Source organism: Molossus molossus, unplaced genomic scaffold (genome assembly GCF_014108415.1).
Source record: "Molossus molossus isolate mMolMol1 unplaced genomic scaffold, mMolMol1.p scaffold_m16_p_13, whole genome shotgun sequence".
Taxonomy (NCBI): Eukaryota; Metazoa; Chordata; class Mammalia; order Chiroptera; family Molossidae; genus Molossus; species Molossus molossus.
In genome coordinates, this window is record NW_023425348.1 from 41,737,003 (window position 1) to 41,759,038 (window position 22,036).

The following is a 22,036-nucleotide window of genomic DNA, read 5'->3' on the forward strand; positions in this document are numbered from 1 at the left end:
AGCATGAACCATGTCTTGTTTACCTTTAGATTTAAAGCCTGACACAAAACATGACCTAATATGACCTTTATTATTTTTTCAATTGAATTAAGGGGAGATATGGTCACATGAAAGAGATTTTGAGGTATAAAAGGTGAAACTGGTATCGCAGTAAACTTGGTTAGTGTAAGGACAGATGTGTCAAACATTTAATAACAGAGACTCAAGTTCTGACTTACCCATGAAGTCTTCCCTATTAATTTCAGCTAGTTCTGTTCTTGCCTTTCCTATTTCTGTTCCATTCACCATGCACTGGCATGTGTGTAAGAGCTCAGCTGTCCTTGCTGGATCAAGTTAACCTTGAGGGAAACAAGGAAAGTACCAGTTGTACATAGCAATTTGTTATGTAAAATTTAATGAATTAAAATCAACAAAACTTGTTTCTTTGAAATGAAATTATGAAGATGTCATTAGTGGGTTTTTTTGTGTGTGTTTTTTTTTTTTTTTTATCCTCACCGGAGGACAGATAGAGTGGGAGGGAAAGAGGGAGAGAGAGAAACATCGACGTGAAAGGGGCACATCGAGTGGCTGCCACCCACACAACCCAACCAGGGCCGGGGACAAACTGCAACCGAGGTACGTGCCCTTAGTGGGAACCGAACCTGGGTATCTCCAGACCACAGGCCAATGCTCAAACCGCTGAGCCAAACCGGCCAGGGCATCATTAGTGTTTTAAATCTACACGAAGATATCTTCACTGTAGCATCCTAGAGTACAGAGCCATGTGGCTGCATTGCTTTTTGTCTTTTCTATGAACAAGAAGTGAATGGTCTTAGTATTGTTCACTAGGAACTGGATATGGTTCTGTTATGTAGAATTATTTTTATAGTGATATTTATTATCATGACATTATAGTTTTGTATGTACCCATATAATACTACTAAAAACTTCCAGTATAACAAAGATCTAGTTTATTCAAAGTTGGCTTTCTGTCTAATCACTTGATCAGTGAGTCACAGCATGATTCTTTATGAAGTTTCCTTGTCTGTTTCAGTTACAGGTTTTATTTCACTGTTATAAATCACTTTTTAAAAAAATTATTTTTATTTATGGTTAACATCCAATATTATATTAGTTTTAGGTGTACACGATATTGATTCAACATTTGTATACCTTACAAAATGATCACCACAAAGTCTAAAATAAGTTTAATAACCATTAGTCACAATGTATAGTTATTATATTACTCTATTCCCTGTGCTGTACATTACATCCCCTGACTTGTTTTATAACTGAAAATTTGTACATCTTAATCCCCTTCCCCTTTTCCACCCAACCTCCTACCCCCTTCCCTCTGTATAAATCCCTTCTAAAACTACAATTTTCATACCTTTAGAAAGTTTTGTGCCTCCCATAGATACTGTAAGTTTTATAGATAATAGCTAACATGTTTGTAACCTAGCCTCTGCTGTTACCATAAAATTGTAATTTTAATATTGTCTTTGTTAGTAATGTTTTCATAATACTTTTATTTTTAGTAAATCTCATTTTGTTCGTATGCTTGTTTTTTACTTTTTAAGAAAAGAACGCTTGGTGTACGTGGGTATCAGTATTGAAAACATCATTCCTCCACAAGTAAGTTTCTGGTTTATAGTATTTTTAAAGAGGAGATTGACATAATTATTCTAAAATTTATCCCACTTTATGTATTATGAGTAGTTTTAAATATTATTATAAGTGAAAATTTAGGACCTTAAAGAAATCACCCATAATCCCTCATGATTAAAATTTGGTTGTTTTTTTTTTGATCCTCACCTGAGGACATTTTTCGATATTTTGTTCAGATAGAGTGGGAGGGAAAGAGAGAGAGAGAAACATCGACATGAAAGGGACACATCAAGTGGTTGCCACCCACACAACCCAACCAAGGTCAGAGAGAAACCGCAACCAAGGCGCATGCCCTTTAATCACTGAGCGGAAACCGAACCTGGGTCTCTCTGGACCGCAGGCCGATGCTCTAACTGCTGAGCCAGATCGGCCAGGGCCTTCATGATTAAAATTTTGTACATGCAGCCTGGCCAGTGTGGCTCTAGGATGGAGCGCGGTCCCATAGACTGAGAGGTCCTGGTTTGATTCTCGGTCAGGGCACACGTCCAGGTTGCAGGCTTGATCCCCAGTAGGGGGCGTGCAGGGGGCAGCCGATCATGTTTCTCTCTCACATCGATGTTTCTATCACTCTCTCTAAAAAATAAGAACGGGACGGGGTGGGGGGAGATGAGATAAACCAAAGAATTTATATGCATGTATGCGTAACCGATGGACATAGACAACAATACTTTTGGGAGAGAATGGGATAGAGAGGAGGGTGTCTGGGGGGGAGGAGAAACATCTGTAACAAAAATAAATAAATTAATTAAAAAATAAATAAAATGGGGGAAAAAATTAAAACATACTAAAAAGTTTTTTTTGTGCATGCAGCTAGCCCCAGAATGTAATATTATACCCAAACCAAATTCATAGTTCATCTCTGTGGAGTTTGTTGTTGTTTTTTTTTTCACCGTAAATTAGGTCATTTGTTTTTAGCTGCTTTTTTTTTTTATTTTTTTATTTTTTCTTTATTGATTTTAGAGAGAGAGGAAGGAAGAGGGAGAGAGAGAGAGAGAAACATCCATGGGAGAGAACATTAATTGGCTGCTTCCTGCATGCCCCCCACTGGGGATCAGGCCCGCAACCTGGACATGTGCCCTGACTGTGAATCAAACTGGCGACCTCTTGATGCATGGGTCCATGCTTTAATCACTGAGCCACACTGGCCGGGCTGTTTTTAGCTTCTTAAGCTCTTGTTTATGTAAAGTGTCTACAGACTAGTTCAGGAACACCAATCAGAAAGAATTTATGCACGCTATATTTATAGCAGCATTATTTGAAATAACTAAGAACTGGAAACAGCCCAAGTGCCCATCAGCAGATGAGTGAATAAAAAAGCGATGGTACGTTTACCAATGGAATACTGGACTATGCGACTGTAAAAATGAAGGAACTTTTACCCTTTGCGACAGCATGGAGGGACCTGGAGAGTATCATGCTAAGTGACATAAGCCAGTCAGAGAAAGACAAGTATTGCATGATCTCACATATAAGTGGAATCTAATGAACCCACAAGCAAAATAGAACCAGAAGCATAGATACATGGAACACACTGGGCAGTGCCCGAGGGGGGTGGGGGTGACTGGATAAAGATGGTGCAGGGATTAGCTAAAGATACGCATAGCCCACGGACACAGACAATATTTTGGTGAAGGCCAAGAGAGGGGAGAAGTGTGGGGGTGAGGATGGGCAAAGGGGGGAAAGAAAGGGAAACATCTGCAATAATGTCAACATTAAAATTTTTTAATTAAAAAATTAAAAGATGTAGAATTATTCTCCTGGGGTGGGGGGAGGGGAGAATCATTCTAAGAGATCTGGTTTTTAATTCTAGACTTTTGTGGTTATCAGACCTTTGATTTGTGTTCCTACAGTGTGGTTTCTTTGAAGGGATTTTATTGTTTTGGATTCATTAGCCTAATGTATAATTAAGAATGATATCTCATGAGTGAAAGTACATGTAACATGGTTTTTAAAATGAAGACATTTTCTTAATTCAATAGTTCCATTCAGATTTAACTAAATCACACGCTTAAATAACCTGTCTTGGTCAGTTATTTTTATTTAGCCTATGCCTCTTTTTTCTAAATCCATTATTTCATTTTTTCAGCTTATCTATTGAATATCTTATGTGCTAAATTTAATTATCTGTTAAAAAATGTATTGATGGCCTTGGCTGGTTTGGCTCAGTGGTTAGAGTTTTTGACCGCAGACCAAAGAGTCACAGGTTCGATTTCAGTCGAGGGCATGTGCCTCGGTTGCGGTTCAGTCCTCTGCCCTGTTTGGGGTCGTGTGGAAGGCAACCAGTTGGTGTGCCTCTCTCACATCAATGTTTCTTTCTCTTTCTCGCTCTCCTTCCCCCTCCCACTCTATCTGAAGATAAATGGGAAAATATCCTTGGGTGAGGATTTTTAAAAAAATTTGTATTGATGGGAAAGCATCATGATTGTTTTTAAATGTGATCATTATAAACTCATAAAAACATAAGAATTTTATTTTATTACTATTTTTTTTATCCTCACCCGAGGACATTTTTCCATTGTTTTTGTTCAGATAGAGTGGGAGAGAGAGAGAGACATCGATGTGAAAGGGTCACATCGAGTGGCTGCCACCCGCACAACCCAACCAGGGCCAGGGACAAATTGCAACCGAGGAAATGCCCTTAGCGGGAACCGAACCCGGGTCTCTCCAGAATGCAGGCCAACACTCGAACCGCTGAGCCAAACCAGCCAGGGCAGAAAACATAAGAATTGTAATACAGAAGTGTTTCTTTAGATCATCAGTTTTTGTGTGTGCATGTGAATGTTTTCGTTTTTTTTTTAATCCTCCCTCAAGGATATTTTTCCATTGACCTTCAGACAGATTGGGAGGGTGAGGGAGGGAGAGAGAGAGAAACAGAAACATCAATGTGACACATCAATTGGTTGCCTCCTGCATGAGCCCAACCAGGGTGCGGGGTCAAACAGCAACCAGGCACATGCCCTTGACCAGAATTGAACCCGTGACTCTTTGGCCGTGGGCCGATGTGCTAACCTCTGAGGCAAACCAGCCACGGCAATCATCAATATTTTTTTAAATCTATACATAGTGTTGCCATGTTTATACAGTTTTGGGGGGATCATCTTTTTAAAATCTTTCATGTATGCTGCCTAGAGGGACGTTAGAAACTATTAATTCCAAAGATCTTTATCCTGAGTAATAACATGTATTTATTTTTATATTTTAAAACCAGGAGCCAGATTTTTCTGAAGATCATGAAGAAAAGAAAAAAGATCCCAAAAAATCCAAAGCAAACTTGCTTGAAAGAAGATCAACAAGAACACGGAAATGTATAAGTTATAGGTATGAGATGAGGAAATAGTTATAATGAAAGAGTGTAAAGTGTTTTTAAAATTATACAATATGATCCAGAACTGTATGCTTTTCCCATTACAATGACCGTTAGTGATTGTATATATATTTCTTAACTCCTATTTTTAGCATCAGGTATGAGAGCAACCAGCATGATCTTTTCCAAATATAAATTTGTCCATGTCATTCTTTTCTACCTAACATACTTTGTCAGATTTCTGTAGCTTTTAGGATAAGTATCAATACCTTTAACAAGGCACATGGAGCATAGTCTGCCCTTTACTTAGCTTTTCAGCCCCACCTCCTCCACATCAGTCCTCTTTCACATACTATTTACTGTGCCTACAATTTCCCTTCTGTTTTTACTTTTAATATTCTCTTGATCAACTCCCTCTATTATATGCTCTCATAGCAACCAGTTCTCTTGACCCCACTTATCATAGTTGTAACAATTGTGATTTTAATTATTTGATTAAGATTTCTCTCCCTTGGCCCAGCTGCTGTTGCTCAGTGGTTGAGTGTCAACCGATACACCAAGAGGTCACCAGTTCGATTCCCGGTCAGGGCACATGCCCAGGTTGTGGGCCTGATCCCCAGTAGGGATAATGCAGGAGGCGGCCAGTTGATGTTCTCTCTCATCTATGTTTCTCTTTCTCTCTCCCTCTCCCTTTGACTCTCTCTAATATAAATAAAGGGAAAGAAAAAAAAAGATTTCTCTCCCTCACTAGACTTAGCATGAGGTAAGGACCATATATTTTATGCATCCTTCTGTCCTTTACAGTGAGCATAGGACTGGCAGATAGTAAGTGTACTATAAATGCCTATTGAAGGACTCAATAGCTGTAATCTGATTTGCAGTCTGCCACCAGAAAGGAAGAGAGGGAGATAGATTTTGATTGATATTTTTGTTTTCAGTCATGTTTTTAGTAGCTAAACCTATACTAAAACCTTATCTGCTGATTGTTTATTAGTCTAGTATTCTTTCCACTAAAGCTCCCAGTCTCACTCAAATAATAAATAAATTATATTTTAATTAATTTAGACCTAACTTGAATAACAAAGTGGATTTTATTGAACTTGGAGCTTGCTTGTTTATAAGCTTATACCAGTGATCATGGAAGGGTTGCTGTATACTGTTTGCTGCTGTTGTTATTGTCTAAACGTTATAAAGCGCAGTAGGACCAGTAAGAGGAAAATCTTCAGTATATAGTGGAGGAGATAGCAGAGTCTATCTTACTCTTAAAAAAAATTTTTTTTGAAAAATTAAAAATACCATAAGAATATTATAGCTAGTGAAGTCAAAGCCTACTCATGGACATGTGCAGGTGTAGACACTTCTGCTATAACAACATATGCATTCCTGAAAATCATGCTATGCAGAATCACACAATAAAAACCATAGGGATTATAGGAAGTATGGCCACAGACTCAAAAACTTTATGGGACACATTAAAAAAGATAGGAATCTAATAAAAACAGTAGTATCATTTGACACATGTTAAATGGTTAAGAAATCATATAAACACTACAATGCATGTGACATTGTATGTTGAAAAAAGCCCTGAAGTTTGTCTATGGAAGAGAAGAGGGTTGCAATTTGTAAATTATTGTGTGGTGGTAGATGATGGTTATTTGAAATCAGTCATGAAGTTCTAACACTGGATGCAGATGGCTGTAGCTTATAACACACATGATGAGCTGAGATAACTGGTTTGAGGCATATGTTTGGTGTATTTCTATACAGTTAGGTGCAGTTTTCTACATTAACCTCGTGTTTCTCATGAATGAAATTACTTACAAGCAATAATGAAATACATGTTATGCTTAAATTATTTTGTAATATATCAGTCACATTGTAGCAAATTTATATTTTCAAAACAAGCATTGTGTCAGAACTGTATTGTCTGTCAGTCCTGATGTCATTGTGGTTGTTAAACAGATTTGTTTCATTAGCATTTCATCTTGGATGTATACATCCAGAAGTATGATTTCAGGATCAGATGGTAGTTCTTTTTTTGAGGACTCTCCATGCTGTTTTCCGTGGCAGCTGCACCATTTTGCATTCACATCAGTATTGTGAAGGGTTTATATTTCACTCTTCATATTTAAACTCTAAATACATCTACAATTTACTTTTTACATGGGGTACAGTATGACTGTTGTGAGTTTAAAATGTAAAGCACTTAATAAAGTATCATTACAGAAAAAGGATTCCCAAGCAAGAATTTCATCCCTACTATCATTTAATAATCATTTATTAGATTTTTATTGCTCATAATCGAGAAGATAACATCAAAGTTTACTGGAGAGAACATTAGATTGGTGGTCTGAAGACAAAGATTGTATCCTCACCATACCACTTACTAGCCAGGTTATCTTTGAGTGGTCCATTCCCCTGGGTCTTGGTTGCCATGCCTGTGGATAATAAATTAACTCAGATAATCCCTTCAACTCTAAAATTATATAGCAGTAATATAGGAACCTTTGATTAACTATGTTTTTCAGCATAAAGTCTATTGTGTGATTCATTTATACCTACCTCATTCCCAAAAGGATTAAGGAAGACATATAATAGTGTAAGGAGCAACTTTTTTTTTTTTTTTAAATCCCCACCCAAGGATATTTCTTCCATTTATCTTCAGATTGAGTGGAAGGGGGAGAGAGAGAGAGAGAGAGAGAGAGAAACATCGATGTGAGAGAGACACATTGGTTAGTTGCCTCCCTCACGACCCTGACCAGGACCGGGGGCTGGACCGCAACCGAGGTACATGCACTTGACCGGAAGGGACGGAACCTGCAACTCTTTGGCCCGAGGGCCGACGCTCCAACTGCTGAGCCAATCCGGCCAGGGCTGCAAAGAGTAACTTCTTAAGCATATAACACCAAACAAAATTAATAATGGAAAGGATATTTGATTACATAAAAATTAAGAAAGACTTGGAAGCATTTACAAAAGAAAATGTTTGCAAAGAAATTTTGTAAAAGAGAATTCAAAAGTAATGGGTTATCAATTCTAAAAATATAGTGAGTATAGTTTTTTTTATGATGGAAATACAGTTTTTTAAAGATGGTGTCTGTTAAGGCTGTTTCATGTCTTCAGACATTAACATATCTGAAGTCAAGGATAAAGCCATTTTGTTAGGGAATTGGTTATTAAGGAAAATAAAAGTGTTATTTTGGAGGCTAGAACTAGACAGGGTAACTGTTCTTGTTTGTTTATTTTGGAGAGGGGCTAACTGGAGAGATGATTGGTACATATAATGCTAACAGGGTAAGTCAGTTTTTCTTTCTCAAAACTTAAAAATATTAAGCAAAAGTTAAAGGGAAAAATACCCTTTGTATAGAAATAATTGCAACATATTAGAAAGAGGTTAAAATCTTTAATACATAAAAAGCTTTTACAGCCATGGCCAGAGTCTTGCTCAGTTAGTTGGAGCATCATCCTGTACACCAAGAAGTTGTGGATTCAATTCATGGTCTGGACTCTTACCTAAGTTGTGGGTTCAGTCCCTGGTCCAGGCACGTATGGGAGGCAACCAGTCGATGTTACTTTCTCTGTCTCTCTCAAAAAAAAAAAATCCTTGGGTGATGATTTAAAAGAAACTCTTGCAAATCACTAAGAAAAAATGAACACTCTGACTGATAAAATGGGCCAAGGACACAAATCTATACTTGAAAAAGTAAAAGTAAAAATTACCAATAAACATAAAAATAATATTTGAGCCCTGGCCATTTTGGCTTAGCGGTTAGAGCGTCGGCCTGAGGACCAGAGAGTCCCAGGTTTGGTTCCCACTAAGGGCACGTACCTTGGTTGTGGTTCGTCCCTGGCCCTGGTTGGGGTCGTGTGGGTGGCAACCACTCAATGTGTCTCACATCAATGTTTCTCTCTCTCCCCTTCCCACTCTATCTGAAGATAAAAATGCAAAAAATGTCCTTGGGTGAGGATGGAAAAAAAAAAAGAAAAGAATATTTGGTCTTATTCAGTATTCAAATTAGAATTAAAAGAACAAAATAATTTTGTTTTTTCAAATCAGGAAAAAATTATATTATAAATTGCTACAAGTTTTGAAGAACAGTCTGTGTGCCCTTTAAGCCAACAACTGTATTTGTATCAAGAATACCAGGAACAGCTCAACCAGCATGGCTCAGTGGTTGAGCATCAACCCATGCACCAAGAGGTCGCTAGTTTGATTCCCAGTCAGGGCTCATGCCCAAGTTGTGGGCCTGATCCCCAGTGGGGGCATGCAGGAGGCAGCCAGTCAATGTTTTCTCTCATCGGTGCTTCTATCTCTCTCTCCTCGCTTCCTTCTCTCTCTCTAAAATAAAAAAAAAAAAAAGAATACCAGGAACAAACCTATAGTCCAACAAAATCTCATAGTGTAAACAGGGGTGTCTCAACAAAGAAAAAGACAAGTTATGATAACATACTGATGAAATTTTCAGAGTGTAGATGAAATTTAAATGAAGTAAATGAAGAGTAAGGCTCAAAGCTAAGCAGGGCTCTGTAATGGGGTCAATGTCAGATCTGAACTGCACAGTGCACACAGGGTCCTGTGTCCTTGCAAACAGTAAAATTAAAGTACATATGTGGCCCTGGCCAGTTTGGCTCAGCGGTTAGAGCGTCAGCCCGTGGACCAGAGAGTCCCAGGTTTCCTCAGTTGCAGTTTGTCCCTGGCGGCGGTTGGGGTTGTGTGGGTGACAACCAGTCGATGTGTCTCTCTCACATTGATGTTTCTCTCTCTCTCTCTAAAAAAAAAAAAGTAGGTGTGTGGGGTGTTGTGTCCAGTCCCTTATCCAAAGCTCTGCATCTGGGATGTAAATAAAGGCTGTTTTTTTGTATTAAAAGTGACTTCGATCCTCCAGGCAAGAGTGGGATATTTCATTCTTACTGATACAGTTTCATTTATCTGAAGGTTCTGATGGTCTCTGAGTTTAGAAAACAAAGTTTTTCAGTGAATAAGAAAGTAGCAGTCACACAAACAAATAGGTTGTTATGCCACATGGCAGCTGCACCATGTCCTTAGGAGAAATAGTGTTTTCTGTTAACTTTGCATCTGTCTTTATCTGTGTCTGTTATTCTAGCCTGATGAACGGTTGCACAGATTTTTTTATTTTCTCAGAATTTATCTTAAGGAAAAGCTAAGTTGCTGCTACAAGAATGTTTTTTATAGCATTGTTTATAATTGTGAAAAAATTGGAAGTAAACTATTTGAAATAAATTGTGAAATATTGTAAGATAATGCGCTGCATAGCCAATAAAAATTATGTTGTAGAAGAAGAGTTTTTAACCTAAAAGTTGTTAAATTATATATAAAATTTTTATGTTTCTGTTGGCAGATATATATAGTTGTATTGAGTTTCTAAACTCAATGAGGCAAAATATTTGGCTATTAGTCCTAACTCTGTTATTAATCCACTGTGACTTTAAGCCATTGCTGTCCAGTCGAATTTACGGTAGCTATGAACATGTTCTGTTCTTTGCTATTCAATATGGTAGCCAGTAGCCATCATATGTGGCTGTTTAGCACTTGAAAGAGGATAGTGAAGAACAGCGTTTTTTTTTTTTTTTTTTTTTCGTCTTTTGTTCAGATAGAGTGGAAGAGAGAGAGAGAAACATCGAAGTGAAAGGGACACATTGAGTGGTTGCCACCTGCACAGCCGACCAGGGCCGGGGACAAACTGCAACCGAGGTACATGCCCTTAGCGGGAACCGAACCCGGGTCTCTCAGGACCGCAGGCCGATGCTCTAACCGCTGAGCCAAACCGGCCAGGGCACATTTATCAATTTCTAAAATTCTGACCATCTGTATATGAATTTTAGTAATATTAATACAACCTTCAATAACAATAATAATATAATCCTCACATTTAGTATTATTTCTGGGCACTAATTTTGTTAACTTTGCCACGTGATTTGTATCTTTAGGGATTGGCAAAGGCCTATGGGCCAAATCCAGTTCACTGCCAGTTTTTATATAGCTCATGATGTAGGAGTGGTTTTTACATTTATAAAATCATGAAGAAAGAACTAAAAGAAGAAAATTCTATGAAAATTACAGGAAATTTAAGTCATAGTTTCCATAAATAGTTCTTTTGGAACACAGCCATATCCATTCACTCGTATTGTCTGTCGCTGTTTTTGTACTGCAAAGGCAGACTTGAATAGTTACAGCAGAGACTGGTCTGCAAGCCTAGAATATGTACTAACTTTTACAAAATATTTATGAAGCCTGGTATAGATGGTCTTCGAAAATAAAAACCAATTTATGTATACTGATTTGCAAAATCTAATTTTACAAATGAAATGGAGGCTAATATGTAGTCAGGAGGTGTAGTCCCAGTCACACAATCCCAGATCGGAAGAGAGCAGTTTCATATTCAGGCTTTTGTCGCTTTGGAGGCAACCTCCTGACCCACGTGCCAGGACAGGCTATAACATGATTGTTGTATATATTTTAGATTTGATGAGTTTGATGAAGCAATTGATGAAGCTATAGAAGATGATATCAAAGAGGCTGATGGAGGAGGTACGTGTTTATCATTCTCTTTTTTTCATATAACTTCAGCCAATAAAATAACTGAAATGTCCTTATTAGAGCAGTGAGCTTTTTTTTCCCCTCCCAGTATATATCACGATCACTACTGATGTTAACAGTCTGAGATTCAAAAGAATCTGTGGACACGGTGTCAGTATGTAGACTTGGATCTTACTAATTATTTTAAAAGAGTTTTGTTTTATTATCTGATGTAAAGTGTAAATGTTCTTCAGTAGATTAAAAATTTACTTCTGCTTCCAAATGGAAAACCCAGTGAAACTGTTGTTGTCTATTTTTAGATCACCTTTAAATAACCTTTTAAAAATCAGTTTATTGATTTCATAATCTTTAATATATGACATAATATAGAATAACTTGAAGGTTATTTTATTTAAGAGTTCCGTAGCAAATTACCAATGTTCCAGTGTGGAGCGTTGTGGTTTTCATCTAGTTACTGTGAAAACTCTGGGAGGAACTCATAGTAAGTAGGCTGTTTGCAGTGGAACTGAAGTATCTGTATTTTTCAGAGACTTGTGCCTTACTATATCTTTTCAGTCCTGCAAACACTGTTGTTGTTTTTAATGGTTTGGCCTCTTTCTAAATCCATGTCCAAAAGCCAGTTTTCAAGAAGAGATTCTTGAGTCACTGTTAATAGGTATGAGGTTTCTTTTTGGAGTGAGGAAAATGTTTTGGACTTGGTGATGATGTTGCACAAGTTTGTGACTATACTAAAAACCTCTGAATTGTACAGTTAAAAAGGGTAAATATTATGATATAGGAATTATATCAAAATTTAAGAAAAAGATCTCTACAAGGTGAACTTCTATTTAGTATAAATGAATGCCAACAGTCTTGATGAGCACTATGTTAGCTTCAATCGTGAGAATACTGCATAGTTATAGGAAGAAAATAAATCAAGTGAAGAGCTGCTAAGCACAAATAAGGACAGTCTCTAGATAGTAAAGGGAAGCATTTAATAAATGGACAGTTGTCCCTCTTCCTCTCTTCCTCTTACCCTCAACCCTCCACCTCTGAATTCAGGAGTTGGCCGAGGAAAAGATATCTCTACCATCACGGGTCACCGTGGGAAAGACATCTCTACTATTTTGGATGAAGAAAGAAAAGAAAATAAACGACCCCAGAGGGCTGCTGCTGCTCGACGGAAGAAACGCCGGCGATTAAATGATCTGGACAGTGACAGCAACCTGGATGAAGAAGAGAGTGAGGATGAATTCAAGATCAGTGATGGGTGCGTGGTCTGCCAGTTGACCCCAGTCCCTAGATACAGGCTTAAACGGTGCTAGCAGAGAAGCTGACCACACAGTGGTGGGGCTTTTGTTTCTTGTGCACATAGATAATCTTTTTTTCCTTTTAATTTTATTTTTTTTCTTTTATTGATTTTAAAGAGAGAGGAAGTGAAAGGGAGAGAGAGATAGAAACATCGATGAGAAAGAACATCCTTTGGCCACCTCCTGTATGCCCTGCACTGGGGATTGGGCCCACAACCTGGGCATATGTCCTGACCGGGAATTGAACCGGCAGTCTCTTGGTGCATGGGTCGATGCTCAACCACTGAAACACACCAGCTGGACTTTAGACAATCTCTTTTTATTTTCAGGATATTTAAAACAGTTTTCAGAATGTAGATCTTGGTTCTTTTTAGGTTAAAACAAAGTAGGTTTATGGTTGTTTATTTAATATTTAAAATTTTATTTCTATTTCATTACCTGCATTTGAGCATTCTTTTGTTATGGATGTCTGTGCCACCTTCTGCCAACATGTCCATGAAGTATTGCCAGTTAAATGTGAGACACAGACAAGTACAAGTAATTAGATACTATTCTCTGGTGACCCTTAGAGGTTTGGGTTGAGGTAAGTTATTCAGTGTGGAATATCAGGAAAGTCTTCCCCACGGAGCAGGTATAGATACAATAATGCAGAGTTCTTCTGTCAACTTTTTAGTGGAAGAAACAAACATATAAACCACACACACACACACACACAAACCTCATTTTGCACGATTGCTACTAAAATACAGGCAAGGAATAGTTAGGGTACAGAGGAAGAGGTAGATTAATCCAAGAGGTCAACATGGAAATAAAGCTTGATGAGATTGGAAGAATGAATAATTGGGCAGATGGATGAGTTTTGGATTAGAAGCAGGAAAGTCACATAAAATGCCATGGACTAGTTAGGAAACTCCTGTGTGTCAGCATAGCAAAAATATGGGAATGAAGCAGAGAGTGCCCTGCTGGAGATGTGGCCAAGAGATAAAAAGGAAACAGATGATGGAGTGTTTAGTTTATCATGCATAGGAATTTGGACTTTGTCCTGAAGATGATGAAAACCCACTGAAGGGTTTTAAACACCAGACTACTAATGAAGTTTACGTTTCAGAAAGATTCATTTGGAGGTATTCATTTGGAGGATATATTGAAGGGAAATGATCTAGAGATTACAGAGACTACTTGGAGAATTGCTGTAGTAGACTTTCAGGTGGGAGGTGACTTGAGATACTATCTTGAAGAGGTGGACTCAAGAGGAATTAGTAAATGATTAGATGTGAGGAATGAAAGGGGAGAAATTAGGATAAATAACAGATTTCTGGTTTGGATCACTGGATGGGTGGTGGTAGTAAATACCAGGCTAGGGAACAGAGGAGAGGTGCAGGTTAGGAAATTCTGAATTTAAGGTATATTTATGTACAAAAATCCACACCAATTCATCTTCATGACTCCTAAGAAAAGAATAGGTAGCAAATCATTTCTTCATTGTAGGGAAGGTGATACAATTACTCAAATGTTACATTAAACATTATTTAATGATTCACTGGAGTTGTTAGAACTTGATCTCAGAACTCTCATAAATGGGTTCACAGTTTTAAGTGTACCATTATAATTCATCTGGTTTCTCTTGGGCAGATCTCAAGATGAGTTTGTTGTATCTGATGAAAACCCAGATGAAAGTGAAGAAGACCCACCATCTAATGACGACAGTGACACTGATTTCTGTAGCCGAAGACTAAGGCGACATCCCTCCCGGCCAATGAGGCAAAGCAGGCGATTGCGGAGAAAAACCCCAAAGAAAAAGTATTCCGATGATGATGAAGAGGAAGAGTCTGAAGAAAATAGTAGAGACTCTGGTAAAAATAAGAAAATAAGGGACTTGAAGTTATTATTCATTTAAAAATTATTATGAATGCCCTGGCCGGTTTGGCTCAGCAGTTAGAGCGTCGACGCGCGGTCCAGAGAGACCCGGGTTCGGTTCCTGCTAAGGGCATGTACTTTGGTTGCAGTTTGTCCCCGGCCCTGGTTGGGTCATGTGGGTGGCAGCCACTCGATGTGTCCCTTTCATGTCGATGTTTCTCTCTCTCTCTCTCTCTCTCTCTCCCTCCCACTCTATCTGAATAAAACATGGAAAAATGTCCTCGGGTGAGGATTAAAAAAAAATTGTTATGAGTGAACTCTGCTCAGTAGATTTGTATTTTTAGAACCTAAGCTAACTACATTTCTATTTTGTGGGCTTCAATTTTGTATATGATTTCTCTTTCTTCCTTTTTTTAATAGAAAGTGATTTGAGCGATGACTTCAGTGATGATTATGTAGAAACTCGGCGAAGGCGGTCAAGGAGGAACCAGAAGAGACAAATTAACTACAAAGAAGATTCAGAGAGTGATGGTTCCCAGAAGAGTCTACGGCGTGGTAAAGAAATCAGACGAGTTCACAAACGCAGGCTTTCCAGCTCAGAGAGCGAAGGTAAGGAATAGATCTCCAACTTACAGAAATTTGGACAAGGCAGAAATAAAATTAACTTAGGATTGTGATTCTATACCATTCTAAGAAATTCAATACAACCAGTAATATCTTTGCGACAAAACCCATTATTTTATGCCTGATCATTATTTTTAATTTATTTTTATTTTTTTAATCCTCGCCCTAGCTGGTTTGGCTCAGTGGTTGGAGCATTGGCCTGCGGACCAGAGAGTCCCGGGTTCAGTTCCCACTAGGGGCATGTACCAAAAAAAAAAAAAAAAAAAGATTCATAATCCTCACTCAAGGATATTTTTCCATTGATTTTTCAGACTGAGTGGGTGGGAGGTAGAGAGAGAAAAACATCCACGTGAGACACACACATTGATTGGTTGCCTCTTGAATGACCCCAACCACGGCCAGGGATCAAACTGCAACCAAGGCACGTGCCCTTAACCAGAATCGATCCTGCAAGTCTTTAGTCCGTGGGCTGATGCTGTAACCGCTGAACGAAATGGCCAGGGCCTTTATTCATAATTTAAGTAAATGATACTTGATAAGATACTTTAAGGAAAAAATAATTCTATTGATTTTGGGAGAGGAAGGGAGGGAAGAGGAAGAAGAAGAGAGGGAGAGAGACATCCAGGTGAGAGCAATACATCGGTTGACTGCCTTCTGCACACCCCCTATCTGGGATTAAGCTGCAACCTGGGCATGTGCCCTGTCTGGGAATCGAACTGGCAACCCTTCAGTGCATGGTACCATGCCCAACCAACCAAGCCACACCAGCCAGGGCAAGCTACACATTTTTAAGGTCACCATTATAATAATTAAATTAGTCATGGAAACTAGAAGAGTCTCAGAAAATTGTGATCTAAGCAAAATTTTTTCTGCTTCCGTATTATTTATGGCCCTCATTTTGAAATAACCTCCTTTGGTTTGATGACCTGAATAGCTAAACAGTTCCAAACCAAGGTACTTACTATTTCTCTATACCTAGATGGTAAACTTCAGTTGGTAACTGTTTTATTTCTTTTTTTCCTTGTTTTAATTTTTTTTTCTTTATTGATTTTTTTTTTTTTTTTTTGAGGGAGAGAGGAAAGGAGAGGGAGAGAGAGATAAAAACATTGATGAACGAGAACATCAACTGGCCGCCTCCTGAACACCCCCTACTGAGGAATGGGCCCACAACCTGGGCATGTGCCCTGACTGGGAATTGAACTGGCGAACTCTTGGTACATGGGTCGACACTCAACCACTGAGCAACATTAGCCAGGCTGTTTTATTTCTTAATAGCTGTACCTGTGCCCCATACCAGAAGTTCAGGAAAAGCTCTAAAATTTGAATTTGTGAAATTCATTTAGTCTTTATTTTTTGGTAATCCTCACCCAAGGATCTGCTTATTGATTTGAGGGGGAGGAGAGGAGAGTGAGAGAGAGAGAGAAACATCTATGTGAGAAGCATCAATTGGTTGCCTCCTGTACAACACCCTAACCAGGGATCAAACCCACAACCTAGGTATGTGCCCTGACTGGGAATTGACCCCTAAACCTTTTTGGTGCACAGGACAATACTCCACCTGACTTAGCCACCTGGCCTGGCCAGGACTCCATTTAGTCTTTGGAGTTATTCCAGAATTCTTTTCAAGTTTATGTTAAATGATTTTAACCCTCATCTTCCCCTCTTTTTTTGTTTTTGTTTTTTTATCATCCTCACCCGAGGACATTTTTCAATTTTTTGTTCAGGTAGAGTGGGAGGGAGGGAGAGGAACAGAGAGAGAGAGAAATATCGATGGGAAAGGAACACATCAAGTGGTTGCCACCCGCACAACCAACCAGGGCTGGGGACAAACTGCAACTGAGGTACACGCCCTTAGCGGGAACTGAACCAGGTCTCTCCAGACCGCAGGCCAATGCTCTAACCGCTGAGCCAAGCCGGCCAGGGCTTCCCCTCTTTTTAAAAAATATATTAAATTAATCTATTTTGAAGATTATTTGCTTTTATATATCCTTGTCAATTAAGTTTGAGTCCATACGAGGAAGGAAAGGGGGGAAATACGTTTGAATAGGGAAGGCTAAAGAAGGAATGTGAACATCTGGTTGCGTGTGTGTGTTATCTTCTGTCATTAAAAACAAACATGAACTGCCCTGGCCGGTTTGGCTCAGCAGTTAGAGCGTTGGCCTGCGGTCTGGAGAGACCCGGGTTCGGTTCCCGCTAAGGGCACGTACTTCGGTTGCAGTTTGACCCCGGCCCTGGTTGGTCGTGCGGGTGGCAGCCACTCGATGTGTCCCTTCACGTCGATGTTTCTCACTCTCTCTCCCTTCCTCTCTCTCCCTCTCACTCTATCTGTGCAAAAAATGGAAAAATATCCTCAGGTGAGGATAAAAAACAAACAAACAAACAAACATGAACTCATTAATTCAACTATTAGAAACAAATACTTGTTGAACCATTCACTGTTCTAGGCACTGGGAATAGAAAAGTGAATAAAAGAGCCAAAAATGTGTAATTCTCTCATGTTAGTTTTAGTGGGAGGAGAAAGATAATAAGATAAATAAATACAATATATGATATATTAGGTAGAGATTAATGCTATAGAGAAAAATAAGAGAGAATGTTGAGAGAGTAGTTGGAATTTCAGATCGGGTACTACAGGAATATCTTTAAGAAGACAACATATGAGTAAAGATATGAAAGAAATGTTGGGTATATGTCATGCACTTATGTAATAAGAGTGATACAGGTAGATGAAAACACAAGGTGAAGTCTTAAAGGCAAGTTTGTGCCTGGCGTGTTCAAAGAATAGAAGGGAAGTCAGGTTGGAGGAGAATGAATGAAAGGAAGCATAGTATGAGATGAAATGAGGGCCAGATCTTATAGAGCAATAGTGAGCAAACTACAGCCCATCTGTTTGTGTAAATAAAAATTTTCTAAGTCAACTTATATTGGAACATAGCCATATCCATTTTTTTACGTACAGTCTGAACTGCTTTCCCACAAGGTTGAGTAGTTGTAATAGAGACTACCCTTTACAGAAATGTTTTGCCAACCCCTGAGAGTAACAGTGCTATCCAGCTAAACTTTCTGCCATGATGGAAATGTTCTGTATCTGTGCTGTTCAAAATAGTAGTCATTACTATTGTTTGACTGTAAAGCACTTGACATGTGGCTAGTGTAACAGAGGTTCTGAATTTTTAATTTTTTATCTAGTTTAAATTAGAATAGCCACAGAATTACAGGCTACCATATTGGATGGTGTAGTAGGCCATTGTATCTGTACTTTGGATTTTATTCAGTGTGATATGAAAAATAATTGGAGGATTTTGAGCAAAGGAGTGATATAATCTGATTTAGGCTTTTGTTTGCTTATACTAGCTGTGTTATGCATAAATTGAAGGGGACAAGGTTAGAATCTAGGAGACCAGGCTAGAGGCCATTCAAAATAGACTATGTGATAGATGATGGTGACTAAGACTAGGGCAGTAGCCGTAAAGGGATCAAAAAGTCAAATTATGGATATATTTTGAAGGTAGACCATAGGATTTACTGTTATGTTAGATGGTAGAAAGAAAGGAATCAAGGACAACTGAGAGATTAGAAAGAAGAGGGTTGCCAATAACTAAGATGGTGGAGACCAGAACATCACAAGTTTGAGGTGGGGGTTTAGGAACTCATATAACACATTAGGTTTGAGATGTTTGTTAGATATCCAAGCATAGATCTTGGGTAAGCAATTTAATACGTGAGTCTGGAATTTAAGGATTCCTTAAAACCAATGTGAGAATTATCAGCATGGAGGTATTATGCCAAGCCATGAGAGCTAGGTGAGATAACAGATGGGAGTATAAGCAAGAGAAGACATTTCAGGGTTAGCACGGACATTTAATATGGGATGCGAGTTAGCACAGTGTTTCAGATGTCCAGAGTTGGGCAAGATTTCTCCAAGAAATCTGATTCTGCTCTTTCCTAAAATCATAGGTACACCATGAATCATATTGGGCATTGTTATGGGTCTGAAAGGAGAGAAAAATCAAGTCAGTTATTGAAGGGAAATACTTGTGTACAGGCAAGTCTGAAAGCAGGACACACAGTGAATATGGGGAGGAAAAGGAGAATTACTTAAATTTTTTATTGTTAAATGTGCTGTTTATTCTAGAGAGCTATATGTCCAAGAACTCTGAAGATGAGGAGCTAGCTAAAGAATCAAAGCGGTCAGTTCGAAAGCGGGGTCGAAGCACAGATGAGTATTCAGAAGCAGATGAGGAGGAAGAGGAAGGCAAACCATCCCGAAAAAGGCTACACCGGATCGAGACAGATGAGGAGGAGAATTGTGACAATGTTCATGGAGATGCAGATCAGCCTGTCTGCGACAGCCAGCCCAGGGTCCTGCCCTCAGAACAGGAGAGCACCAAGAAGCCCTATCGGATAGACAGTGATGAGGAAGAGGACTTTGAAAATGTAGGCAAGGTGGGGAGCCCATTGGACTATAGCTTAGTGGACTTACCTTCCACCAATGGACAGAGTCCTGGCAAAGCCATTGAGAACTTGATGGGCAAGCCAGCTGAAAAGCCTCAGACCCCCAAGGACAATAGCACATCCAGTGCAAGCCTGGCCCCCAATGGGACAAGTGGAGGGCAGGAGGCAGGGGCACCAGAAGAAGACGAAGATGAGCTTTTGAGAGTGACTGACCTTGTTGATTATGTCTGTAACAGTGAACAGTTATAAGACTTTTTTTCCATTTTTGTGCTAATTTATTCCACGGTAGCTCTCACACCAGCGGGCCAGTTATTAAAAGCGGTTTTATTTTTCCTAGAAAACTCCACAGCAGAATGACTTTTTAGAAGAAGAATTTCAACAAACCCTGAAGTCTTTCTGTGAAGTGACCAGTTTTGAACTTTGAAGATAAATAATTGCTGTAAATTCCTTTTGATTTTCTTTTTCCAAGTTCATGGTCCTTGGTAATTTCATTCATGGAAAAAAAAAATCTTATTATAATAACAACAAAGATTTGTATATTTTTGACTTTATATTTCCTGAGCTCTCCTGACTTTGTGAAAAAGGGTGGATAAAAATGCATTCCGAATCTGCAAGGGCCCAAAACAGAATTAGGGGTGGGAGAAAGCACTTGTGCTTTAGCTTTTTCATATTAAATATATATTTAAAAATTCATGGCATAGATGATGATTAACACACTGTTTAAAAGTTCAAGTCTGTATTGTTGCAGTTTGAGAATTGTAGATAACATCATACATAAGTCATTTAGTACAGCATTCATGAGATCAACTTGTTTACTATTGGAGATAACCACACTTAAAGAAGAGACCGAGACAGTACCATCGTTTAAAAAAACTCTTAAGTTTGTTATAGCGGAGTTTCTTGTTTTAAAAAAATCATCTGAAAAGTATTTGTACAGTAAAATGTATAATGAAGCTTTGACAACCAGATTGTGCTAGCAACAAATTTTTTTAAACAGCTTTATGCAGTGATGATGAGGTGGCCTCTAATGTACTATCATGGAGAGTTATTATTGAAATGAGTGTGGTCTTCTTTAAGGCCCAGGTGGACTGTAAACTGCAAATAATGTAATTCTTGTCTTCTGGCCACTTATTTAAATATGTGAAATACCATTTTGAAACAAATACATCTATACATAACATACATGAAGAGATGCTAAGCTAACAGTGGTATTTTATTTAGCACATTTGAAGAAGGGGAAAGGATTTTCAGGTGAATTTTAACTGGTCTATTCTTGCCCTTAGTATCTACTTCAAATTGAAGTCTACAAACAAAGCAGTTCCTTTGGGAGATTTTTAGTTTGAGTTTTAGCATGTGTGTGTGTGTGAGAGAGTGTGTGTGGGTGTGTGTATATATGTGTGTGTTGGAATTTCTTATCTGCCTGAATATATTAGCAGGGTTTGAATGTAGTTTTGGCCTTTGGCCATTAGACTTCTATTAAAATTCATTAACAGTCACATGACCAACATAGAGTTGATTGAGAACCGCCAATGTACTTAATAGGCATGGTATCCATTGCAAATATCTCAACACTTAAAAAACAAACAAGCAAACAAAAAAACCACATTAAGCCCTTTGTTTCAAGAAAAGGGGTTTGTAACTAAATATCTAACATGTAATTGACACTAAAATATGAGCTTTGTCTTAGTTTCTGTTACAGCTGTAAAATTTCAGGCAGAGCCATAAATAACATTGTACAAAGTGTAGCACTTGTGATTAAACCTTGCCTGTCAAATTCTGAAACCTTCAGCCATTACTTACTTCTGTGAATACTTTTGCCCTGGGATTTGGGTTTTTCTGTTCCAGTGTTGTGTCTGTTGCCGGCAATGGACACACCACATCTGCTGCTGGCCCAAGGAACTTCATTAATTTTTCTTTCCAAATTAAGCATTATATGTGCTAGTCAGTGTATAGTAAAGCACTTCTCTTTTTTATTATTAAAAAGCTGGCATTAGATTTGCATTATAAATACCTCTCTAGAAACTTTATACTCCTTTTCCTTCCTCAACAGGTGTTGCCCTTAAATCTTATCTTTTTGACCTTGAAGTTTATAGCTGTTGTTTTTCAGTTATTGGCTCTTTTGTTTGTTTTGTTTCACTTTAGTTCTGTAGTATCTGCCCATTAATATTTTTGCTTTGATTCTAGCAATGTATATGTATCTGTATAAAAAATAAAATAATGAAAGCAGCCTAAAAATAGGGTGCACAAATAGCATGTGGTTCCAAGTAAGTTGTGATTTTTATTTTGAGACAAAATAAAAAT

At 38.4% G+C, this 22,036-nt stretch overlaps 1 protein-coding gene across 17 annotated transcripts in view; it reads left to right on the plus strand.

The window, feature by feature from the left end:
- RSF1 (remodeling and spacing factor 1) overlaps nt 1-21,806 on the plus strand; it is a 125,365-nt gene extending 103,559 nt beyond the window's left edge. For 9 of the 17 annotated variants that reach the window (XM_036259002.1, XM_036259003.1, XM_036259006.1 and 6 more), the window contains 7 exons: nt 1,560-1,614; nt 4,856-4,965; nt 11,434-11,501; nt 12,552-12,759; nt 14,432-14,652; nt 15,077-15,265; nt 19,416-21,806. In XM_036259002.1, coding sequence (XP_036114895.1) covers nt 1,560-1,614; nt 4,856-4,965; nt 11,434-11,501; nt 12,552-12,759; nt 14,432-14,652; nt 15,077-15,265; nt 19,416-19,984 — 1,420 coding nt within the window. In that variant the 3' untranslated portion in view covers nt 19,985-21,806. The remainder of the gene's footprint in view (nt 1-1,559; nt 1,615-4,855; nt 4,966-11,433; nt 11,502-12,551; nt 12,760-14,431; nt 14,653-15,076; nt 15,266-19,415) is intronic. The other 8 variants (XM_036259004.1, XM_036259013.1, XM_036259010.1 and 5 more) reach the window with 1 other exon arrangement.
- Nucleotides 21,807-22,036: the final 230 nt, after the last annotated feature.